Source organism: Nannobrachium achirus (genome assembly GCF_963921795.1).
Source record: "Nannobrachium achirus genome assembly, chromosome: 9".
Classification (NCBI taxonomy): domain Eukaryota; kingdom Metazoa; phylum Chordata; class Actinopteri; order Myctophiformes; family Myctophidae; genus Nannobrachium; species Nannobrachium achirus.
The window spans coordinates 46351661-46373342 of NC_137818.1; the positions used below are offsets into that span (position 1 = coordinate 46351661).

Genomic DNA, 21682 nt, shown 5'->3' on the forward strand with positions numbered 1-21682 from the left:
AGCACCCAATGTATCACATTGCAATGCGTTATGTGTTTGATAGTCTATTTTCGGCACACAAATCCATAGTACGACGAAGTATAAATTAGGCTTTGTTCGTCACTCAGCCACACTCAGCAATCTACTATTGCATGCCTAGATATACATTTAAAACTGTCTTGTGGGGTTAATGTTTTTTTCCGGGGAAACTTTTTGAGAGGGAATGTATTCTCAAGCAGACATCATAGGTTAAAAGCAGAGGGGAGAAAAGATTAGCTAGTAAAGCGATCTCTAAATGATCCATCCCAGCAAAGTTGATCAAGGTAATACTTTGTTCCTCGATGAGTATGGATGTCATTGGTCCCTTTTCTATTGGGTTAGCCTATACAGATTATATCCCTCAAAGCCATTGGTGTATTTGCTTGCTTCCTCTAAAATCGGATGTACATGAGTTATTATAAACATGTCTCAAAGCTGTGCAATGGGCTGGAACTGCGGGTGGAAGAAGTGTCTTTTGGTATCAGGAGGTGAACTCCGCTCTCTACTGCGTTGTTGTTGCAGTTGAGGGTGGCCTCCGCCGGGAGGCTCAGCTGGCGGTTGTCTCGAGATTTGCGGCGGGTGCGGGGTGGAGGGTCAGGCCGCGGGGAGGCGGGAGGAGGAGGAGGAGGAGGGCTTTGACAAACATCTGCAGAGTCAACGTGGTTGTTTGGTCGGTCAGATCTCGCCGAGTCATCATCAACATCTGTCTCGTCAATCAAGGGAATGTTGTGGACCAAGTCATTGATGAAGAATTCTGGAGGCGCCATGAATTCATGGATGGAGTTCCTGGATCCTGGCTTCTCGACGCCGTCATAAAGAGAGCTACGGAACACTTTCGCCACTCGGATCTGTTGCGTTGTGGAAGGGAATGGACAGAACAGACAAGGGAGACGCAGAACAAGCAGAGAAAATTAACATAATAGAAAGATTACAAAAATAGCCTGTGTGTAAGTAGCAATTCATAAACTAAATTACTCTAGTTACTCTGCTCTTGTCTAAATGATTGCTCAAATGAAAGTAAAACACATGCATCTAATGTAAACTTTTTTTCATGTTACTGTACTATCATTTGCCTTTTCTTATAGTAAGTGTTTAAGAATACCAGCCTTTTTGACGTGTGCACTGTGCATCCTTTGTCAATCTTACAAACACATCTTTTTACATTGTCAATATTAGTTTAGGCCTACAAGCACACACGCACACACACACACGTACTCACTCATGCATGCACCCACATTCCAAAAAGGCTGGAAACCCCCTGTATGTTTCTTTAACTAATAAACATATATTTCATTTAGCACATTCCTTCTTTAACTAATAAACATATATTTAATTTAGCACATTCCAGTTGACAGGTTTATACAATCATAAATTTCACATCTCAGTCTGAAGAGAACAGTTGAAATTCTACAAATGTCAGCACATTGTGAAGACATTCAAAACTGATGATGTGATCAGTGAGGATGAAGACAATAAAGAAATTACACAGTAAAATAGTCTTAATTTATACATTTGCGGGTTCTAGTTGGTTCCCAACTAAAACAGATAGTTGATAGTTAGGAACCAATTGGAACTGTATGGATTGTAACTAGTACTACAAATGTAACCAAATGTTTCAGGTCCATTTGGTTACATTTGTACACCGTCTCCGAGTTATATTAACAGGATTTACTGTGCACAGAACGCAGTAGGCTATACATGATTGGTTGAAACACTGACCAGGTACTGGAGAACTTAGACAGACGGCTGGAACACAGAACATGAGACCGCAGAGAGGGACAGTGACACAGTAGACAACACAGAACATGAGACAGCAGAGAGGGACAGTGACACAGTAGACAACACTGACTGAGCAGCATGCAAAGTTGTAGAAGAACATTCACTTTCATGCTGCGAGAAGTAACACATCCAGCAGATTGAGAAAAGGCTTGTTTCAATGCAGTGGAATTATAGAAAAAGTCACCAGGGGAATAATCCTCACCGTTGATTTAACTTCAGTGCACGACTGGACCCAAATTAACACCCAAATTTCAACTCGACTCAATCATTTCACACTGAGGATTATAGCTGTGTAACTCGGCATGAGAGATTACATGCAAATGATTGCAGGGCAATCCATAGTCCACCACTGGACTAAGCACTGTTCATGCTTTTAGGGTTAGTGTGTTTGAGCTACTGTACATACCTTTGGTATGCCTTCCATAGATGCAACCGTATATGAAGTTTGATAAGTCTTATCTTAAAGGAGATATGCTCCGATCTCAGATGGAGTGCCAAACCTACAGTGTAGCGGACTAAGCATGCAATAATTTAAACATGCAATTCAAAGCAGCAAATATATCAAGAAAGAAAGCCTTGCACATGCCTCACATCAAAGGCTTGTTCACCATACAATAAATGCAGAGAAATAAATAAAGTTTCCAGAGCAGACAAAGCCAGTGTGTGTGTGTGTGTGTGTGTGTGTGTGTGTGTGTGTGTGTGTGTGTGTGTGTGTGTGTGTGTGTGTGTGTGTGTGTGTGTGTGTGTGTGTGTGTGTGTGTGTGTGTGTGTGTGTGTGTGTGTGTGTGTGTGTGTGTGTAAAATGAATTGATGATGGAGTGACTATGACCCCTTAGACACGCCAAAAATGAAGAATCCAGGCAACACAGAATAATGTTTTTAAAGCCCATTCATTCTCATAAAATGTTTGTCAGATTCATTTGGATGCGTATAAAGCTACATCTGGGAGATGTAAACATTCGAGTATGATGCCCCTTGTCAAAAGGCTACATAACTCAAAGTGTGATTATTTTAAAGAAAAACAGAAAGTCGAGATGAAAAGTTAGACATGGAGTTCTTGAATCAGTGGCTCCGCTGCTTTGAGTGATTGCAACCAGAACGGCTGACTGATTCAGGGAGGAGTAGATAGCAGAAAGAGGCCAAGGACAGATGAGAGCAATGCAAATTAGTCAACATTTAATTCAGGGTTGGGCTCAATTTATCTAGTCTGGTGGAGTCACTGTTTTAAAAATAAGATCAAAACAAGACCTTGTGGAACCTCAGAGCTTTGTTTATCAGTGAAGTAAAAGGAAAATGAATAGTCATGGAACGTAACAGTATAGCAAGTTAGCAACACAATAAGGAATGTTCTAACGTTTAATTCCATTGGCAAGTGAGGATGTATGCAAGTCAAGTATCATGGTCAGTATCATGTCAGTATCATGTCAGTATCATGGTCAGTATCATGTCAGTATCATGTCTTGTCAGTATCATGTCAGTATCATGTCTTGTCAGTATCATGGTCAGTACCATGGTCAGTATCATGTCAGTATCATGGTCAGTATCATGGTCAGTATCATGTCAGTATCATGGTCAGTATCATGGTCAGTATCATGTCAGTATCATGGTCAGTATCATGTCAGTATCATGGTCAGTATCATGGTCAGTATCATGTCAGTATCATGTCAGTATCATGGTCAGTATCATGGTCAGTATCATGGTCAGTATCATGTCAGTATCATGGTCAGTATCATGTCAGTATCATGGTCAGTATCATGGTCAGTATCATGTCAGTATCATGTCAGTATCATGGTCAGTATCATGGTCAGTATCATGGTCAGTATCATGTCTTGTCAGTAGCATGGTCAGTATCATGGTCAGTATCATGTCTTGTCAGTATCATGGTCAGTATCATGGTCAGTATCATGTCAGTATCATGTCAGTATCATGGTCAGTATCATGTCAGTATCATGTCAGTATCATGTCAGTATCATGGTCAGTATCATGGTCAGTATCATGTCAGTATCATGTCAGTATCATGGTCAGTATCATGTCAGTATCATGTCAGTATCATGGTCAGTATCATGTCAGTATCATGGTCAGTATCATGTCAGTATCATGGTCAGTATCATGGTCAGTATCATGGTCAGTATCATGTCAGTATCATGTCTGGTCAGCATCATATCAATATCATGGTCAGCATCATGTCAATATCATGGTCAGTAGCCTATTATGGTCAGTAATCATCTCATTATCATGGTCCGTAATCCGTATCAATGATCTGAATGGTATTCATGATCTTTGGGGGTTTGGCTTTTGAGGTTTCACACTGTAAGAAGAATGTTGAAGTTTTTGCAAAGGACAGAATATCATGTAATGAATGAATGAATGATGATCGATTCACTCACTTCACTTGAGTGAATCAATCAATCGATCGATCAATCAAGGCATGTGCACAGTGACATCCTCAGTGTTCATTCACCCACGTGTACACTCTCTGAGTTAAATGAACAGTGAGGATTTTAATGTACAATGTTTTCACCCTCCAGAAGATGGACCTACACCAAGAAAAGTGTAACAGCAAAGTTATTCCTAAACATAGAGAGAAATAAGGCATTTTGGCAGCTGTAAAACAAAAAGTGAGGAATCTATGAAGCTGTGGAGGAAAAAAAAGGCTTGAAAGATTAAAATGTTGCAGGCATACTCGAAGGTTTACATCATCTCCACGTTTGGATCAAGTCTTACTGCCATGGTCTTTTAGACAATGTATACATTTACTGAGAATAAGGTTAGTTAGCAAATGTAGGTGACCTTGAAACTAACTAAATCCCTACTTTTTGAATTGATTCATTGATCAGTATCCTCAATCTTGATTGGTTTTAAATGTTGTAAATGGGAATGTCTGCTTCATAAATCAATTCAACTTGAAGTTAAACTACTATACTGTACATGACCAATTAATGTTTTAAAACAGAAAGTTGCTCTGAATACTGGATGCATCATTTTTGTTTTCAGTGGAGCACAGCAGAGTGCAGCAGAGGGCTGTGCAGCATGAGAGGAAGGAGATTAAAAGACGGAGGTAGTGAAGAGTTAAAACAAGAGAAATAAATGATGAAACATCACAGGTTCACAAAACCAACAGAACATCATGAAGCAAGTCAAGGCACGGCAGTGTGACAATGTGATAACCCTTTGTCATGCACACACACACACACACACACACACACACACACACACACACACACACACACACACACACACACACACACACACACACACACACACACACACACACGTGCGCACACAGGCATGCACGCACACTTGCGCACACACACACTTGCAATGACATACAGTAAACACCCAATCATTCAAGCAAATTTGAAAATTTCAATTTGGATGTTGGATATCACAATTTCTGGCAGCCAAGGATGAAATTCTATCAGAAGATGCAGGTCATTCATGCTCATTCCAAATGGGCTGTTGTTGTCGGTTTAGTTAATTGTATTTCTTTTGCTATGTGCCGGTAATGGATGGCAGAAACTCACTCCCAGGCGCACCAGTTGCATTGGAGAGAACTACGTGAGTGGGAGTAGAAATATTGGTTACGTCATGGAGTTGGCTCAGAACAGACGAGCGGCGGCGCGCGGCAGCACCCTGAAAGGAGCCGCTCCTCTTGAAGGTACTCACTACTTCCATCTGTTGGAGAAACACAGAGGGACAGGCAACATGGACGTGACACAGAAACTCTACTGGGTGTTTGGGGGAAAAGAATGGCACTCTCAACTTTCAAGGTCCAGAACGAATACGAAACAAAAGCGGGAGCAATTCAAAGGTGGGCATGTTAAGTGGACATGGCAAACTAAGAAATAAAACATTTAAATTTTATACAAAGTAAAATCCTCAGTATTCATTTATCCTTTATGGGTCCATTTGGTTACATTTGTAGACTTTCATAGTTAAATTAACACTGGATTTGACTGTAAGTCAGTAGTTCTTGAAAGTGGATTCCAGGGACTCTGTGGGTTCCTTTATGGGGGTCTAAATTGACCCATACTAGTCTGTAACTCCGACAGTGTACAAATGGAACCAAATGAACCCTAACGGGTTCATTTGGTTCCATTTGTACACTGTCAGAGTTAAGGGGAGACCTTGAAATTTGAAAGTTTGAGAAACACTGTTCTAAGTAGCGTGTGCTATTTCCCATTTTACCTTTCCAGACATGAGGGCCTTGGCACAGTTTGGCACGATTCAGATTCAATGTCACATCACAAGTGCATGGTAAGGACTTTACCCAGTAGCACATAATGTTCCGCAAGGACTGTCCTCTGTTTAATCTCGCATAGCCAGACGATTGGAGATCTCTGACTAACGATACGTCTGGTGGAACCTACGCCCACTTTGAAAACCAATCTTGATACTGTCCCACTATAAAGAACCACCCTATAAAGTCTTTGCCTTTGTTCTGCATTGCAGTTGTTGTTGTTTCCACACAGTTTTAGCTACATTAAATTTAGATGTCACCGAACGTACGTAGTATGAGTAGTCGGAGATCTCTGATCATCTGGCAACGGATTGGGAATCAAAGTTGTTTTACGTTTATTACAATTCCTGAGGCACTAGTCATAAATATACAGGTACAGGTGCAATGTCAAATACAAATGACATACATAAACAAAACATAAAGACACACCGTGAAGCAACAACTGAATCTGTCCTGATCTCTATGAGAGGAGAGAATAGTAGCGTTATGTGGGGTGTATTAACCGTAGGCTACTCTTGGCAGTATGACACAAAAATGACACACAAAAATAGAAATAATGTCAGCCCATTGTATCACAAAATACAATGCTAAATACAGGGTCAAAATGGAGAATACAACTGTCACCATATAGATCAAAACATAAGAAACGTAAGAAGAAACGGAACAAAAATATGATGAAATGGAATTAAGGCATTGTGATGTGGAACGGGGTGAAAGAAAGTTTAAACACGTTCAACACTGCTACACAGTTATTCACGTTTTGTATTGATCACACGATCACAGAGTGCAGCGAGAAGGTTTGGTTATGACGCAACCTTTGTTCTTTGAGTGAAGAGACTATCTCTCCAGCCCGAGGTCATTCGGAGACAGTATCCCGATCTATTTTGAGCAGCGATCTATTTTTGGCAGTGACACCACTCCAACACACTAATCAAGGTGTGGCCGGCGGCACAGCCTGAGGCGATGGCTGGCTTACAGCACAACACAGTTTGATTGGAGAGGGTCCAACCGTACCTGAGTCTGAATACGGTTGAGTCCGCGGAACCAGAGGATCTGGCCTCGGCGCAGCTCCCTCTCGGCGTGGTCAATCTCGTCCTCATCCTCCGCCATGTCGTCGTCCAGGACGTCGTCCGTCTCCCTCCCGCCTCCCGCCGTCTTCAGGCATTTGAGGCGGTGTGTGGGTACGGAGGTGATGATCTGCCACAACCAAGCACAGTAAGCCAGTGGTCCGCAACCCCCAAACTAATCATATTTGAACTGGGGACACCCCACCCTACATAAGCACTTGGAATTGCGTTGCGAGGCGTTGTGAGCATGTAGAGCTGTTATTTTCACAATTTCTGCCTATAATATTTGACAATTTGACCAATGTTTGACCAGAGGTACTGAAAAGGTCTTTAAAGTCCTCAAATTGTCACTTTAGAAATGTGCAGATACATTTATACTGCATGTTGGTCTGTTTACTGTTGAGTAGGAAAACATTTAGCTAAACATCTGGGGACCCCCCAAAATAATTTGGAGACCCCCCTGGGGATCCACAGGTTGAGAACCACTGCAGTAAGCAATGTATGACATTATTGTATTATAATTAATGCAGTTAATCGGTCGCTCACGTGTCTGAAAATAAAAACGTTGCCCTCTTTAGCATATCAGAATAATAATTCACCTACACCTTATTGACATGTGTCACTAATAATGGGATTTACATTAAATGCTCAATTTAGAGGAATCAATACAGCAAAAGAGAAACATGTTGATATGCTGCCCATATTTGTGGGTAAACTTTATTGGGGATGTGTTGGTCTAAAGGATTGGTAATATTTTGTCTGGGACCCCTAGGGGGTCCTCAGAGTTACTACAGGGGGTCCTCCAAATCTTTTTTTCCTCCTTTTTTATATTAACCACTTGAACCTTAATGTCCATATTCTGAGAACTTTAGCCAAAAATAGCAGATCTACAAGCTCACAACGTCTCGCACTGCGAGGCGTTGTGAGCTTGTAGATCGGCTATTTTCGGCTAAGAAGTTTTGTGTAGAGGAGAAAAAGAGTAGACTAAGTACAGAGTGAAAGGTCAAGTTTATTAAGTACTGACAGTTCAAGTGGTTAAATATCTGAATACACAAATTTACATGATTCCAAAATACGCAGCGATAAATGTGCTGTCAAACGATGAAACTATATGGAATCTATGATAAAGGTGGTGATTGGGGGTCCTTGCTTCATCTCTCTCTCAGCTAAGGGGTCCTTGGCCTGAACATCTTTCACACAATAATAAATACTGTTTTACCAAATACACAGGCTAAGACTAGGTACAAGGCAGGAAAGGGGTTGTGTCACCTGTCCCCAAAGCAGCTCCCCAAGTCCCGCGAATAAGCACCACAACCACTGCTCCACGTTGAGAGGCGCGCAGCTAAAAGGCTTTCCCCCCCACTGCACGATCACAATCTGAACACAACAGAACATACAGAGAACAAGCTTAAACGCATTGGATTAAACAGACGTACCAAATGAACATGCCACATTGTTTTGTAAGCCATATGGAAGTAAGGCTCAATTGGATCTGTTGCGAATGGTATAAGCAATCTATTTAATTAAGTTTCAGCTAAATGGATCTATCAGTCATATATACTCTTATAACTAGTCACATTAGTGTTGAATGCTTCAAATGTATTTCAAGACATAAAACAATGCATTTGTCTTGAATAAAAATGTATTAGTATTTTAAACAATGCATTTGTCTTGAATGAAAATGTATATTAGTATTTTGATTCAAAATATTAATATTAATACAGAATTTCCTAGTTTTTTGGCACACCAAAAATGTGCAATGAACTTCAAAAATGTGCCCTTTCACTGAAATGTTGAAGACTTTATTTATCTTAGATCTGGTCCCTCCAGTCCGATTAGAGTAAAATTTGAGCCTTGACCCAGTTCACCATTATTACCAAAATTCATGGGACTGGTCAAAACACAAGTACAAACAGCATAGTCTCAGTTAAACTAACACTCAAGATTTCACTGCGTACGCTATAGAAACTCACCTGCACACCAAAGGTGCCAAAGACGATGCCACAGAAGATAGGGTTGCGAAATATCCCGTCGAACACATTTCTCTCCCCGTGGATCTTGCGGGCGTTGATCTCATTGAACAGCTGCATGAGTACAAATATGTTGAAGATGATGGTGTAGTGCTCAGAGGGGGGGGAATGCAGCGGAGCGTTACGTCCACTGTCAATGTTGAAGATCTTCTCTCCTGCAATGAGACACATCATCACGGTCACCATTTGTATATCGTCGTTGCCGTGTGGAAACCTTGTGTGTCCAAAAACTTCCCTTTTTTTGTTATTATTTTAAAAATGATTTAAAATAGTGAAAATAGCCGATCTACAAGCACACAACGCCTCGCATCACGAGGCCCTACTTCATATAATGAAGTCTTTAATTTACCAAAAAACATACTCATTTGAAATTTGGAGATACAAGGTTTCTGCCTGACAGTGACGATATGGTCTCCAGCAGTCATCTGGATTGTTTTTTCTTTTTTTTTTCTTTTCTTTTCTTTTCTTTTCTTTTCTTTTCTTTTCTTTTCTTCTTGAATGTAAAAACCCCATTAATTTACTTTTTTGAACCGAATAATATGGTCACGATTCATCTTGTAGTTTGCTGGCTTGGTGGGGGCGGCTAAGAACGTGTCAAGAAATGTAGAGTTTTTGGGAGGGCCGGGACGGGGCGGGTCAAATAGTAATGCGCAGGTTGACCTGTAACCCGCGGGTCTGGCGGATAGACCTGTGGTCGGGTCAAGACACGCTAACTTCTTTGGCGGGGCTGTTTGGGGCAGGTCTGTTTGGACCGGCGCATCACTAACATGCACTCACACTCACATGAGGGTGGGTCACCTACCTACAAACAGAAGAGTGAAGATGATGATGAGTTGATAAATGCCGTGGCCCAGGATGTTCTTCATCATGGTGAGGGAGATGAGGGGGTTGTTGCGGCCGTAGGGCTTCCTTTTCAACAGGGATTCGGTGGGGGGTTCAGTGGCCAACGCCAGCGAGGCAAAGGTATCCATGATCAGGTTCACCCAGAGCATCTGTACTGCCTTCAGAGGAGAGTCCTAAACAGACAACCAGAGGGACACAGCAGGCTGGAACCGGAACTGGAGCCGTACTGCTACTGTAGTACATATGCTACATATCTCTGATGTCGGGCCAAAACTCCATAATGTTCTTTTTTGGGAAAATAAGCTCAAGTGGAGTTAAGAGGTTTTGACACAGAGGTTCTGTGTGTTGGTTATTATTTTAACCAACACACAGATGTAAAGGGTGTTCAATAGCCCTGAAAACCTCAAAAATTTAGGTTTTTGCCAGACAGTGACGATATTCATGGTTTCCAGCAGTCTCAGTAATTCACAATGTTTATAATCTCCAGGACCCCCCGTTTCTTATGCATAAAACCACAGACCCCTATTTGATATGATTTTTATATCTTGGAGCCCAACAGACAATGTCAAATCCTCAGTCTACATTGAACTCTGAGAGTGTAAAAATAGAACGAAATGGAGATAAGGAAGTTAAAGACTCATAAGGGTCCAGTTCCTCCTAACTCATTTAGATGGGGGAACCTCTGGAATCCTGTGGGGTCCCCAGACCCCACAGTGAGAACCAGTGCCCTAATTACAAACGTGCTGATTACCTGTGTGATACATGCACCGGTGAAGGCCACAATGACGGCCACCACATTCACCGTGAGCTGGAACTGCAGGAACTTTGAAATGCTGTCATAAACATTCCTCCCCCACATGACGGCTTTGACGATGCTGGAGAAGTTGTCGTCCGTTAAGATGATGTCGGAAGCCTCTTTCGCCACATCCGTACCAGCGATGCCCTGAGCACACAGAGGGATATGGGTTCCTTAAGTTTCTACTAGGGATGGGACGATATGAAAATTTCATATCACGATTATTGTGACAAAATAAATCGCGATTTACGATATTATCACGATAATCAAAATCCATTATCCTGGGGCGGAACATTTGCCAAAAAGCTTGGAAATCGGCTATTTTTTGTCAAAGACATTTGATAGAGAGTGAAAAAAGGACTATCAAGTACGTATATTATAAGTACCTTTTACCAATTATAGAGGGTTTAAGTGGTACCGGATATGTAGCTCGGCAAATTAAAAGGTAAATTGATCCCAGTGCATGATGGAGGACGATATCACAATAAATTAAATCTCCACGATAAGATTATCGTGAGTGTTTTTTATCACGATAAACGATAATATCGCTTATCGTCAGTCGTCTCATCCCTAGTTTCTACCTCGAACACTGATGTCAGTGACTATTAGTTTTTATCCTCTGGTCCTTCTATATGGAAAGATTTGAGATGTAAGAAAGTACTAATGCTATTTTTGGTGACATCTCTGGCAGCTACAGTACAGTATGTCGACATTTCAGCATCTGCACGAACTGCGACTGCTAAAAGTCTGTTGGAAGTGAAACTTGTCTTGCCCAGAAGCACCGCCCCAAACCAAATTCAGCATGATCTGACAGCTGAGAATATTTTTCGAAGGGCGACTGATAATAAATTATGTATTTCATACTGAAAAAAATGTCTCTGCGAACGCATGAGACTTTTCTTTTTTTTTAGCTGTTCAACACACACACACACACACGCGCGCGCGCGCACACACACACACACACACACACACACACACACACACACACACACACACACACACACACACACACACACACACACACACACCTCTGTCCCCAGTGACAGAGATCCTTCATTTCACTGGTCTAAAATGGATCAATAATAAGTCATCATCATCCTCTCTTCTCACCATGGCGAACCCAACATCAGCTTTCTTCAGGGCAGGCCCGTCGTTGGTCCCATCTCCTGTCACAGCCACGACCTGACGCTGTTCTAGTACTGTGCTGTCAATGATGCCTGGACATGAGACATATTATTACCCAGTGCCTTGCAATACACAGTAGGCACACCTGCTGCCTACGGAACTCGCCTTCTGCTCGTTCCTGCAGCAATACGTGCCGATATTCACGATAACACACCCAAAAGAGAAATTAGACGTTTGCCCGGGACAAACAGCAGAAAACAGCCGATCTACAAGCTCACAACGCGTGAGCTTGTAGATCGGCTGTTTTCACTATAGCTACTTCTGTTTTCTAATTTATGGAATTTCTTAGATTTGTCTTTGATTTCTTCATGAAATTACTGGAAAAAAAATCATAGAATGTTGTCATTAATTAATGAAATATTTAGCTTTTTGGGTATTTATTTTTTATGTCTTGAAATAGTAATAATTAAAAACAAAATGTAGGAAACAAAAAGCAGAGGGACCCATAAAAAATGTGTCTGCGACCCACAAATGGGAACCAGTGGTGCAGGGTACAAAATAGTGGCGGGGGTGTTGAAGTGTAGGCCATTTAATTAATTAATGAATTAATACCCCAGAATGTCTCCCTCTTTTCCACAGCCTAATGTTGGCAGGCATGCTAGATATCTATTTGTACAGGTTAGACACAGAAACACCAACCTTTTACCAAAGTGTGTTTGTCTGTTGGGGAGGAGCGAGCCAGGACCCTCAGCTTGGGCCAGACCTTGTCAAGGCGCTCTTGCTCAATCTGTGTGAATCAGTGACACTTGATGAGCATGTTTGCATGTTAGAGGTAGGGTAAGTGATTGTATTGAATTCAAATGATAACAAAATGGGTCTATGTTCAGTACTAGTTACGATCTAGAGCAGTGGTTCTCAAACTTTGAAATTTGACCGTCTCCCCTTAACTTTGACAGTGTACAAATGTGTACGCTGTCAAGGTTACAGACTTGTAAGGGTCAATTTAGACCCCCATAAAGGAACCTAGAGAGTCCCTGAAATCCACTTTGAGAAACAGTGCTATAGAGTGTTTGGTCCATATAAGGACTTCCGCCCTATCCCCTGTGAGGAGAAAAAAAGCAGTTTCAGTTTTCCCTGTAGATGACGGCCTTCCTCCAATCAGGATAGAGTTGGGGCCTTCCTCCAATCATAATGGAGAGGGGGCGGGCCCTTGGTGTACTTAAGGCCCGCCCCCACTCGATCATGATTCATCGATTTTGTTATTATTTGAATTCAATGAAATCACTTGCCCTACCTTTCAGAAAAGTGTTTTACAAGATGCATGCAAAAAAGAAATAGAAAAACATTTGCTATACCTCTCCTTTCTCATTCCGGATTCGTCGATTGAATTCTTTACCCTCAATGCAGATGAAGTCATCCCCTGGCTGAATGATGCCACACTTTGTAGCGATGGCACGAGCAGTGTTAAGGTTATCACCTGTCACCATGCGCACTGTGATACCTGCCTCCTGGCATTGCTTGATGGCAGCTGGGACCTGGGAAAGGGGAAGATTGGTTATTGTCTGTGACAACGCATATAGTGTAGGTGGCCCAGTGACAAATTCCATTTGGAATGTCTTCAATACCAGTGAAGGAACATTAATACTATTGTCTAGAATCAACCATTTTAAACTATGGCACAAGTGTGCCACATAATTTACATTCAGCGGAGCCAGTTACAAAAATTCTCTCCACCAGCATTTACTATCTCATTTAATATTGCAGATGAAAAGGATCCAATTCTAGGGCAACATACAGTTGATTTGGAATGTACTGCTCAGAGATAACAACAATAACCAGAAGAATGTTGAAGTAATGCTTTCCACAGGGATATCAATAGTTTCTAAAGTGTAGTTCCAGCGTTGAACCCCATTCATCAGTGTTTATAAACCATGCTCGATACATGAACCAAACGATCACATCGTGGCGAGATCAAGTTGCTATAACTCTCTCTTTGAACGGGTCTGCCTAATCCTATATCAATGTATTTAAATGCTACATTTTATTCATAGATGGCCTTTCCCCCCCCCCCAGCAGAGGGCGCAAGTACTGTGTTTGGTGCTGTCTGTTCCCAGCTGTCTGTTTCCAGACGACAGTACAAAGGCAGGGCCTTTAGCCAATGAGGGAGCAGCGTTCTCGGTGACGTCACCACCAACAAGTGCGACCTGATATAAATAACAAGGCGCAAGTTGGCACTTGGCACCTCGACAGAGGCACAAAAGTAGGCCATATATGGCCACAATTGCACAACGCGCAAGTTGGCAGCTCGACAGAGTGCAGTCTATTTCCAAATTCAAATTCCTGAGACAATTTTGAAAGTGCTACCTAACACCAGTGAGACTCCCTAATCAGATAAGCGACCGTCACGTTGCATACACAAACTTTAGAAGGCAATCGTAGGCAATCAGGCGGGGAAATATGGGAAATGGGACAGATCCATGTTGATGATATGACTTTAGAGATACTGTGTACCACTTAGCGTGATTTTAGGCGAAAATCTGTAGGAGCAGTGTCCAAAAATGTGTTGTGCTAGAAGAGGGCCATGAGAGAAATCAGGGACGGAGGTGGTGATTTGCCATCCAAGGAGTGTGTGTGCAAAGTTTGGCATCAATAGGGCCAACGTTGTCGGAGATAAGAGTCGGGCCAAAAGTGTGACGTGACGTGACGTGACGTGACGTGACGTGACGGACAGACGGAGGGACATAACATAACATAACATCCTACCTCTGGACGGACAGGGTCCTCAATGCCCACCACACAAAGGCAGATCAAGTCGGTCAGGATGGCAGCCTCATTCTCCCAGTCAGGCTCTGGACTCCCTGTGAGGTCTCGGTATGCCACGCAAATGGTTCGTAGGCCATCGCACGCCATGGGCTCAATCACCTTCTTGATCATTTCGTCCTTATCCCGTGGACGGAGGGCCCGCAGCTCACCACTCGCACTCATTATGGATGTGCACCTTGCAAAGAAAGTACAACACTGATTATTTAACTCTGGAGGGTACAAATGCAATGTGGTTATATTGGTAGACACTCTCATTTACAAATGGATAAACCAGTAAGACGCCCTAAGGGCCAGCTATAGACCAGGGCTCTTCAACGTTTTCAGGCCAAGGACCCCTTAGCTGAGAGAGAGATGAAGCAGGGATCCCCACAACCTTTTCATAGATTCCATATAGTTTCATTGTTTGACAGCACGATCGATCATCAGTGTATTTTGGATTCATGTCAATTTGTGTTTTCAGATATTTAACCACTTGAACGGTCCGTCAATACTTAATAAACTTGACCTTTCACTCTGTACTTAGTCTGCTCTTGTCTCTCTCTTGCGCTGTGAGCTTGTATATCTGCTATTTTTCAATAGCTAAAGCACAGAATCAGGGATGTAGTGGGGCGTACATGCGTGGGCACCGCGTGCCCACACTTCTCTCACGTCGCGCGCATGCGCATTGACGCGCGTGCACTAGTGATGCGCGGGCTGGCAGGCTGGCTTGTCGTGTCATCAAGTACCTACTGTCATCAAGTACCTACTGTACCGCAGACAGAGTGCAGACAAGCCAGGCAAGTACAGAGCAGATCGTCCACCGATTGGTTGTAATATCACCATGACAACCAACAACCAACCAACAAGCTGACTGCCCCTTCGGGCTATGGGATTTTAAGACTCACTGACCAACCAACAACAACACAGTCTGTTTGTGTTTTCTTCTTCAAACTTTAAGCGGTTACTGTAGCCTGCAGCAGTTTGTTTGTTGTGAATTTTTGTTACCTTGGATTATCTACCCGTGTATAATTCCGGTCAAATGCAGACAGACACCACCACCACTGCCTGTACAACGGTGACGTGATGCATTCTTATCTTTAACCGTGAGTAAATAAACATGTCTTATTCTTATTCGTGGACTGGTGGTTGTTAGGTAAGACATCGTGCCTAAACCTATTATGCCTAAAACGGTTCTGTTATGCCGCCGTGCATTAACCCTGTAAAATATCTGTTGTGAAATGTCTCTAGAAAATATTGATATTATATTACAGGTCGTTCTGACCCAGCAATTGGTTGAAATAGGCTCGCCAGCTGTGCTGAAATGAGCATGATTGACACAGCAGAAGGTAATAGAAGATTTGAGAGTGGATTCATTAATTGGAAATATCAGTTCAGTTGTGCAGCTATTGCATGGGAAGTTTAGCTGATGATCCGGTCATCAAATCATTGGTTGAGAATGAGTGGTCAAGAATGAGTGGTCAAGGCTATTTCTGCCGCCGCGCAGACCTGTTTTAACCCACCTAAAATGTTACGTGCACGTTGTGCGTGCACGCGCATCGACGCGCGTGCATGCGTGCCCACACTTCCAAATTTAGCACTACAACACTGCACAGAATAATGCGTAGTAATGCGTTCCCGGGCTAAATGGGTTAAACAGCCTCCCCCTATGAAGAACATTCATGGGGGGCCCACAGTGAATCCTTGTACCCAGGGCCCAGAATTTGGTGCGACACCCCTGATACCGGATATGTGACAAATGTTGGATTTGATATTGGTTAACCTCACACTTTTTAAAATCTATGTGCATGCATGTCACTCACTTCTTGAGCAGGACCTCAGATGCACCTTTGCTGTAGAGGCGGAAGGATCCGTCCGGGAGCTGCACCACAGTGCTCATGGACTTCCGCACCGAGTTGAAGGTGTAGACCTTGTAGAGCTTCTCCTCGGGGATGTGCTCTCGGATGGGGACGTAGTCTCTCTTCAGGTCGAGCACGAAGCCCAAGAGGCCACACTCGGTCTTGTTTCCCACCTGCTTAGGCAAGCCCCCCTCTTTATCTGGGGGCTGAGGGGAATAGTGATAGGAAATAGAGATGATTCTCAGCATTGAGGGAGACGTAAAACGTTGTTGTCGGGTGAATACCTTGTATGTCAAAAACCGTTCGTTTTGCATTTATCATTTTAGAAATGATTTAAACTAGTGAAATTGGCCTATCTACAAGCACCGCGAGGCGTTGTGCGCTTGCAGATCTGCTGTTTTCACTACTTTTGTGCGCCTTGTATGATGAAGCAGGGCTTTACTTTGCAAAAGAACGTACACATTTGAAACTCGGAGATACAAGGTTTCCACCCGACAACGACGAAAAACCTAGGCTAACTTGTGAGTTTGTCGCTATCTATAGGTTAAATATAATCTAAATGGCTTAGTACACTGTGTAAAACACAGCTGCAGCTAATTACTAAGGTGTGTTAGATAATGTGTGCAAATGTGATCATACCAAAATTATATTAACAATAGTTGCGACCGTAGGTCGCACTTACTATCAAAACCTGCACAAACTGTGAGTCAGTCCGTCAGTCCGTCAGTCCGTCAGTCAGTCAGTCTGTCTGTCTGTCCGTCTGTCTGTCACACCTCACACGTCACACTATTGCCCTGCTCATATCTCCGCAACCGTTGCCCCGATCCATGCCAAATTTTGCACACACACTCCTTGCCTGCCAAACTACAACCTCCAAGGACCCCCCGAGCTCCAGGGACCCCCAGGTCCCTGGGGGACCCCCAGATGTAAAAAATGACCAAATGTGCAAAAATGACCAAATGACCACCCCAATGGGGCTGCTCACGGGGAATTCCCGGGGACCACCGACTCCTGGTGCTCCAGAACGGATGCCAAAGTGGTGGCGCCCCCAGTGGAGGACCCCCTCCACTGCAGCTCACATAAAATGCCGTAACTCGGGCTAGGAGCGTCCGGGAGAGCCGGGGCCGGTACCTATTCGTCCGCCAAGGCAACGCGGAGACCCCACCCCTCATTTCTCACATGGCCCTCTTCTAGCGCCACCATGAGGCCGATTCTTGCAAAACACATTTTTGGACACTGCTCCTACAGATTTTGCCCTAAAATCACGCACATCGGTACACAGTATGTCTACACATTGCCCACACAACTAGGAACCAATGGCAGTTACAGCCCTCTTTGTGTGTACATGTGACCTACGGTCGCTTATCTCCCGATTAGGGAGTCTTACTGGTCAATAGTATTGTAAGTGCACATAAATGTACATGTAGCTACACTTGTGTTTGCTTACATCAATGTGTCCCAAGCACAGCCGCTATAGGCCTTTGGATGATTTTTATACTGTGGTAGCAAACTTACAAAAATGCCCTAAGAGAACAGGCCTACACAGAAGAAAAAAAAACAAGAATCCTGAACAGAGACACGTCCTTCTCTCAAATGAACAAACTAAACGCTGAAACCAATCATCTCACCATGATCTTGGAGGTGTAGGCGCTGTTGATGGCGATGGCGCTGACCATCATCTCCAGCACCTTAGGATTGAGCTGGTCAGGGTCAGGGATCTCGAGGAAGTGATGGTCACAGGCGTAGGCCTGCACAACAGTCATGCGGTTGGTGGTCAGTGTGCCGGTTTTGTCTGAGCAGATGGCAGTGGCGTTGCCCATGGTCTCACAGGCGTCCAAGTGGCGGACCAGGTTGTTGTCCTTCATCATTTTCTAAAGGCAGGCACGTGGGCACAGACACATTCTTATTTGACAGGGAAAGACTATCAAATGTCAGAGCACCATACCAGTTGTCTATACACACACACAGTCACACACACCCACAAGCGCGCGCGCACACACACACACACACACACACTTAGTGCACCCCCAAGGATTTCTTTTGGGGAGGTAAAGACACAATGACATATTTTAATAATATGAACGGATAGCAGAAAAGTCTGTGATCTTTTGCCATCTTGCGGCATATGAAAAAAATAAAACGTATTTCAGATTTATTGAACTATTGATTTGTACGACGCACCCGTGTGGTCAGAGTGCGGTGGTGGAGACAAGCTTATAATAATAAGGACAGTCTGAAAGTCGGAACTCTCCGACGAAAAGTTCGGTGGCCGGAGACAGTATGGACAGGCCTTTAAGTTAAGGCATAAGATCTGGTACTTAAGACAATCAAAATAGAGGCCACAAAACTTGCATGACCAAACGTGACACACAGAATAAAACAATATTTCGGAAGTCCTAAAGATTCCTAAAACAAAGACAAATCTGTGTTCACAGATCATCTGCTCACTCAACACTCAAAACATACATGAACCTTTAACCTTGCCATGCTGGGAGGTTGTTCCTACTCATCTTTGTGTCTCCTAAACCAGTGGTTCTCAACCTGTGGGTCGGGACCCCCAGGGGGGGCGCCAAATTATTCTGGGGGGTCCCCAGATGATTAACTTAATGTGCAACATTGTTTTCTCACTCAACGTAAACCTCTCACCTCTTAGTGATCGTCAGGGTGGTGGGGGGCACACTTAAAATATGATTATTTTGGGGGTCGCGGCCTGAAAAGGTCGAGAACCACTGTCCTAAACGCGGAATGTGGCCACGCCCACAAACACAACACCCACACATCAACAAAGAAGGGATGCAGGGCTCCTCTCACCTTAACAGAATAAGCCAGGGATATGGTGACAGCCAGCGGTAAGCCTTCTGGAACAGCCACCACTAGCACTGTCACACCAATGATGAAGAATTTGACAAAGTACTGCACGTAGACTGGTGTGCATTCTGTGAGCCACGGCCTCCCCTGCACCACAAAGGTCTCGATCACAAAGTACACAACCAGGATGATAACTGTGAGGGCAGACATGACCAAGCCTGGAAAGAAAAATTAGATCTGTTTTGGGGTCGTTTCCACATCATACAGTGCTCACACAGCAAGTACAATTATGCATTACAAACCCCAGACAGATTTAACCACTTTAACCCTGAGACATATTTTGGGCATGTCAGTATAGGCAAAACAAAAAGCAATAATTGTAGCAAAATAGTTGATCTACAACCTCACATCTTTTTCGCAATTTGATATGATACCGTCATAAGTTTGAAGTACAAAATAGAAAGAAATATATACAATACTGGTAGGCCTATAGGATCATTTCAACTGCATACAGTAGTTGAAATGATCTTATCCTACAGTATGCCTTTAAAAGTTAATGCTTTAGAAGCTCCTGAGACACTTTACACATGAGCCCCTTGACAAATGAATATAACGGGTGGGCACAACAATGATGAGATGATCAGGTGGCCAAATGTATTCCTTTTAATGAGTATTCTGCATTATATAACAAATCTCTCCACATGATCATTCCTTCTGAAGTCGGTCACCTAAAGGAACAGAGTGTTCTGTTGAACCCATGACACTGCTAGTCGGTGGTGCTGCAGCTCTGCCGTCAGATTCAACTCAGCTTTGAAGTCTGTCCAAATGAAAGTTTGCATGAAACACTTGAATGGATTGCAGATTGTCTATTTTCGAGGCACGATACCGCTGTGCGACGAACGAAGTATGACTCCGGCTTTTAGGAAAGCACACAGACAAGCACACAGAGGACGCCCATCAAAGGAAATGTGCCTCACCTGCCTTCCCAATTTGCACTGCCAGTTTGGTGAGCTTTCCCTGGAGGACCGATTTCTCTTTTTTCGGCGCGTGGGTTCTCTTCTTCTCCTTCTCCTCCACCTCCCCACCCTCGGCACTCTTCAGAGGTTGCATCTCCATGGCAACAGCCTCATCCTGTTTCTTGGCTGGGATGATGCAAAGTTGGTTAAATAGTTAGCAGGGTGACAACCCGCATGGCATACACTCTCAGAGGTACATTTTACATTCAGGATCTTGCAGTGTACAGTCTGGTAACAAAGCTTACCTTTGTTCTGATTGTTCTCCAGGGTGCCATCTGGCTTGCCTGAGAATAAATAAAGACGCAGACTTGCATTTTATACTTGATGCTTTCAAATTTTGAGACATTTGTTATTTTGTGTTTTTTGTTATTTTTCTGCTGTATAATATGAAATCCCCTCCTGGAAGAATAATCATGGCAGCTTCTTAGGTGCAAACTAAAGGCAAGGTGAGGCAAATGTATTAAGATGATTTAAGTCAATTCAAAGTACTATTATAGTCTAGTCTAGTCTGAATAACAGCACTGAAAAAAAAAAACTTTTTACATATATTATGTGAGAAAATGAATAAAAAGAAAAGAAAGAAAGAAAGAAAGAAAGAAAGAAAGTAAAATTAAAGCATCAGATTGGTATGAATAAATGTAATATAGGGCCCTACAGTACTTAGACGAACAAGGCACAAGGTGGCACATGTTCACAGCTCACCGCAGCTCAGGTGCATGGTTGGCAGCGTGACCAACAAAACTTTGCCATATAGACAGCAGATAATCTTCTGGACGCAAAATAGTCTTTTGAACAGTAGCGCTTTGGAGGCCGGACGCGACCGGACGCCATGTGGTCGGAAAAATTCCCACACGGACGGCACCGAACGGTGCACGACCGTGTAAACGCGTGCGTCAATAAATGACCGTCCACCCGGAAAAGAAAATCCCAAAGCACCACTGCTTTTGAACTAGTCATGGATGTGTTGTAGGCATAACATCAATTACCGGTATACCAATCTGGTGTGTTTTCTCCCATTCCCTTTTCAAGCCAGGTGCACCACGGGGCATTGCTGTTTAGATAGCATATTCTCTAAGTGCAATAATAACGTCAGGAGACTGGGGAAAACATAAGCTCTTCGCTTGTCGAAAACATCAAACGAGAGGTACAGTAGACCACCCTCAGTGGCTGAGATACTACTGCCATATTTTATGATTCCTTATTTATGTCCAGGAGACATCTGTGTTATCTTGAAAAATCAACTGAATAATCACATGCTCATTCTCCTAGTTAGTCTTTCATTTAAACCACCCATTAAGGTAC

General features: G+C 43.2%; 1 protein-coding gene across 1 annotated transcript in view; it reads right to left on the reverse strand.

Annotated features, from left to right (window-relative positions):
• Nucleotides 1–434: 434 nt before the first annotated feature.
• Nucleotides 435–21682, reverse strand: part of LOC308290911 (plasma membrane calcium-transporting ATPase 2-like) — a gene marked incomplete at both ends in the record, with an annotated part of 45031 nt that continues 23783 nt past the window's right edge. The window contains 16 exons of the mRNA XM_080732824.1: nucleotides 435–866; nucleotides 5383–5472; nucleotides 7052–7234; nucleotides 8374–8481; nucleotides 9078–9289; nucleotides 9937–10150; nucleotides 10729–10920; nucleotides 11884–11990; nucleotides 12598–12685; nucleotides 13254–13433; nucleotides 14662–14896; nucleotides 16521–16762; nucleotides 18185–18427; nucleotides 19368–19582; nucleotides 20342–20506; nucleotides 20626–20664. Coding sequence (XP_080588950.1) covers nucleotides 435–866; nucleotides 5383–5472; nucleotides 7052–7234; nucleotides 8374–8481; nucleotides 9078–9289; nucleotides 9937–10150; nucleotides 10729–10920; nucleotides 11884–11990; nucleotides 12598–12685; nucleotides 13254–13433; nucleotides 14662–14896; nucleotides 16521–16762; nucleotides 18185–18427; nucleotides 19368–19582; nucleotides 20342–20506; nucleotides 20626–20664 — 2945 coding nt within the window. The remainder of the gene's footprint in view (nucleotides 867–5382; nucleotides 5473–7051; nucleotides 7235–8373; nucleotides 8482–9077; nucleotides 9290–9936; nucleotides 10151–10728; nucleotides 10921–11883; nucleotides 11991–12597; nucleotides 12686–13253; nucleotides 13434–14661; nucleotides 14897–16520; nucleotides 16763–18184; nucleotides 18428–19367; nucleotides 19583–20341; nucleotides 20507–20625; nucleotides 20665–21682) is intronic.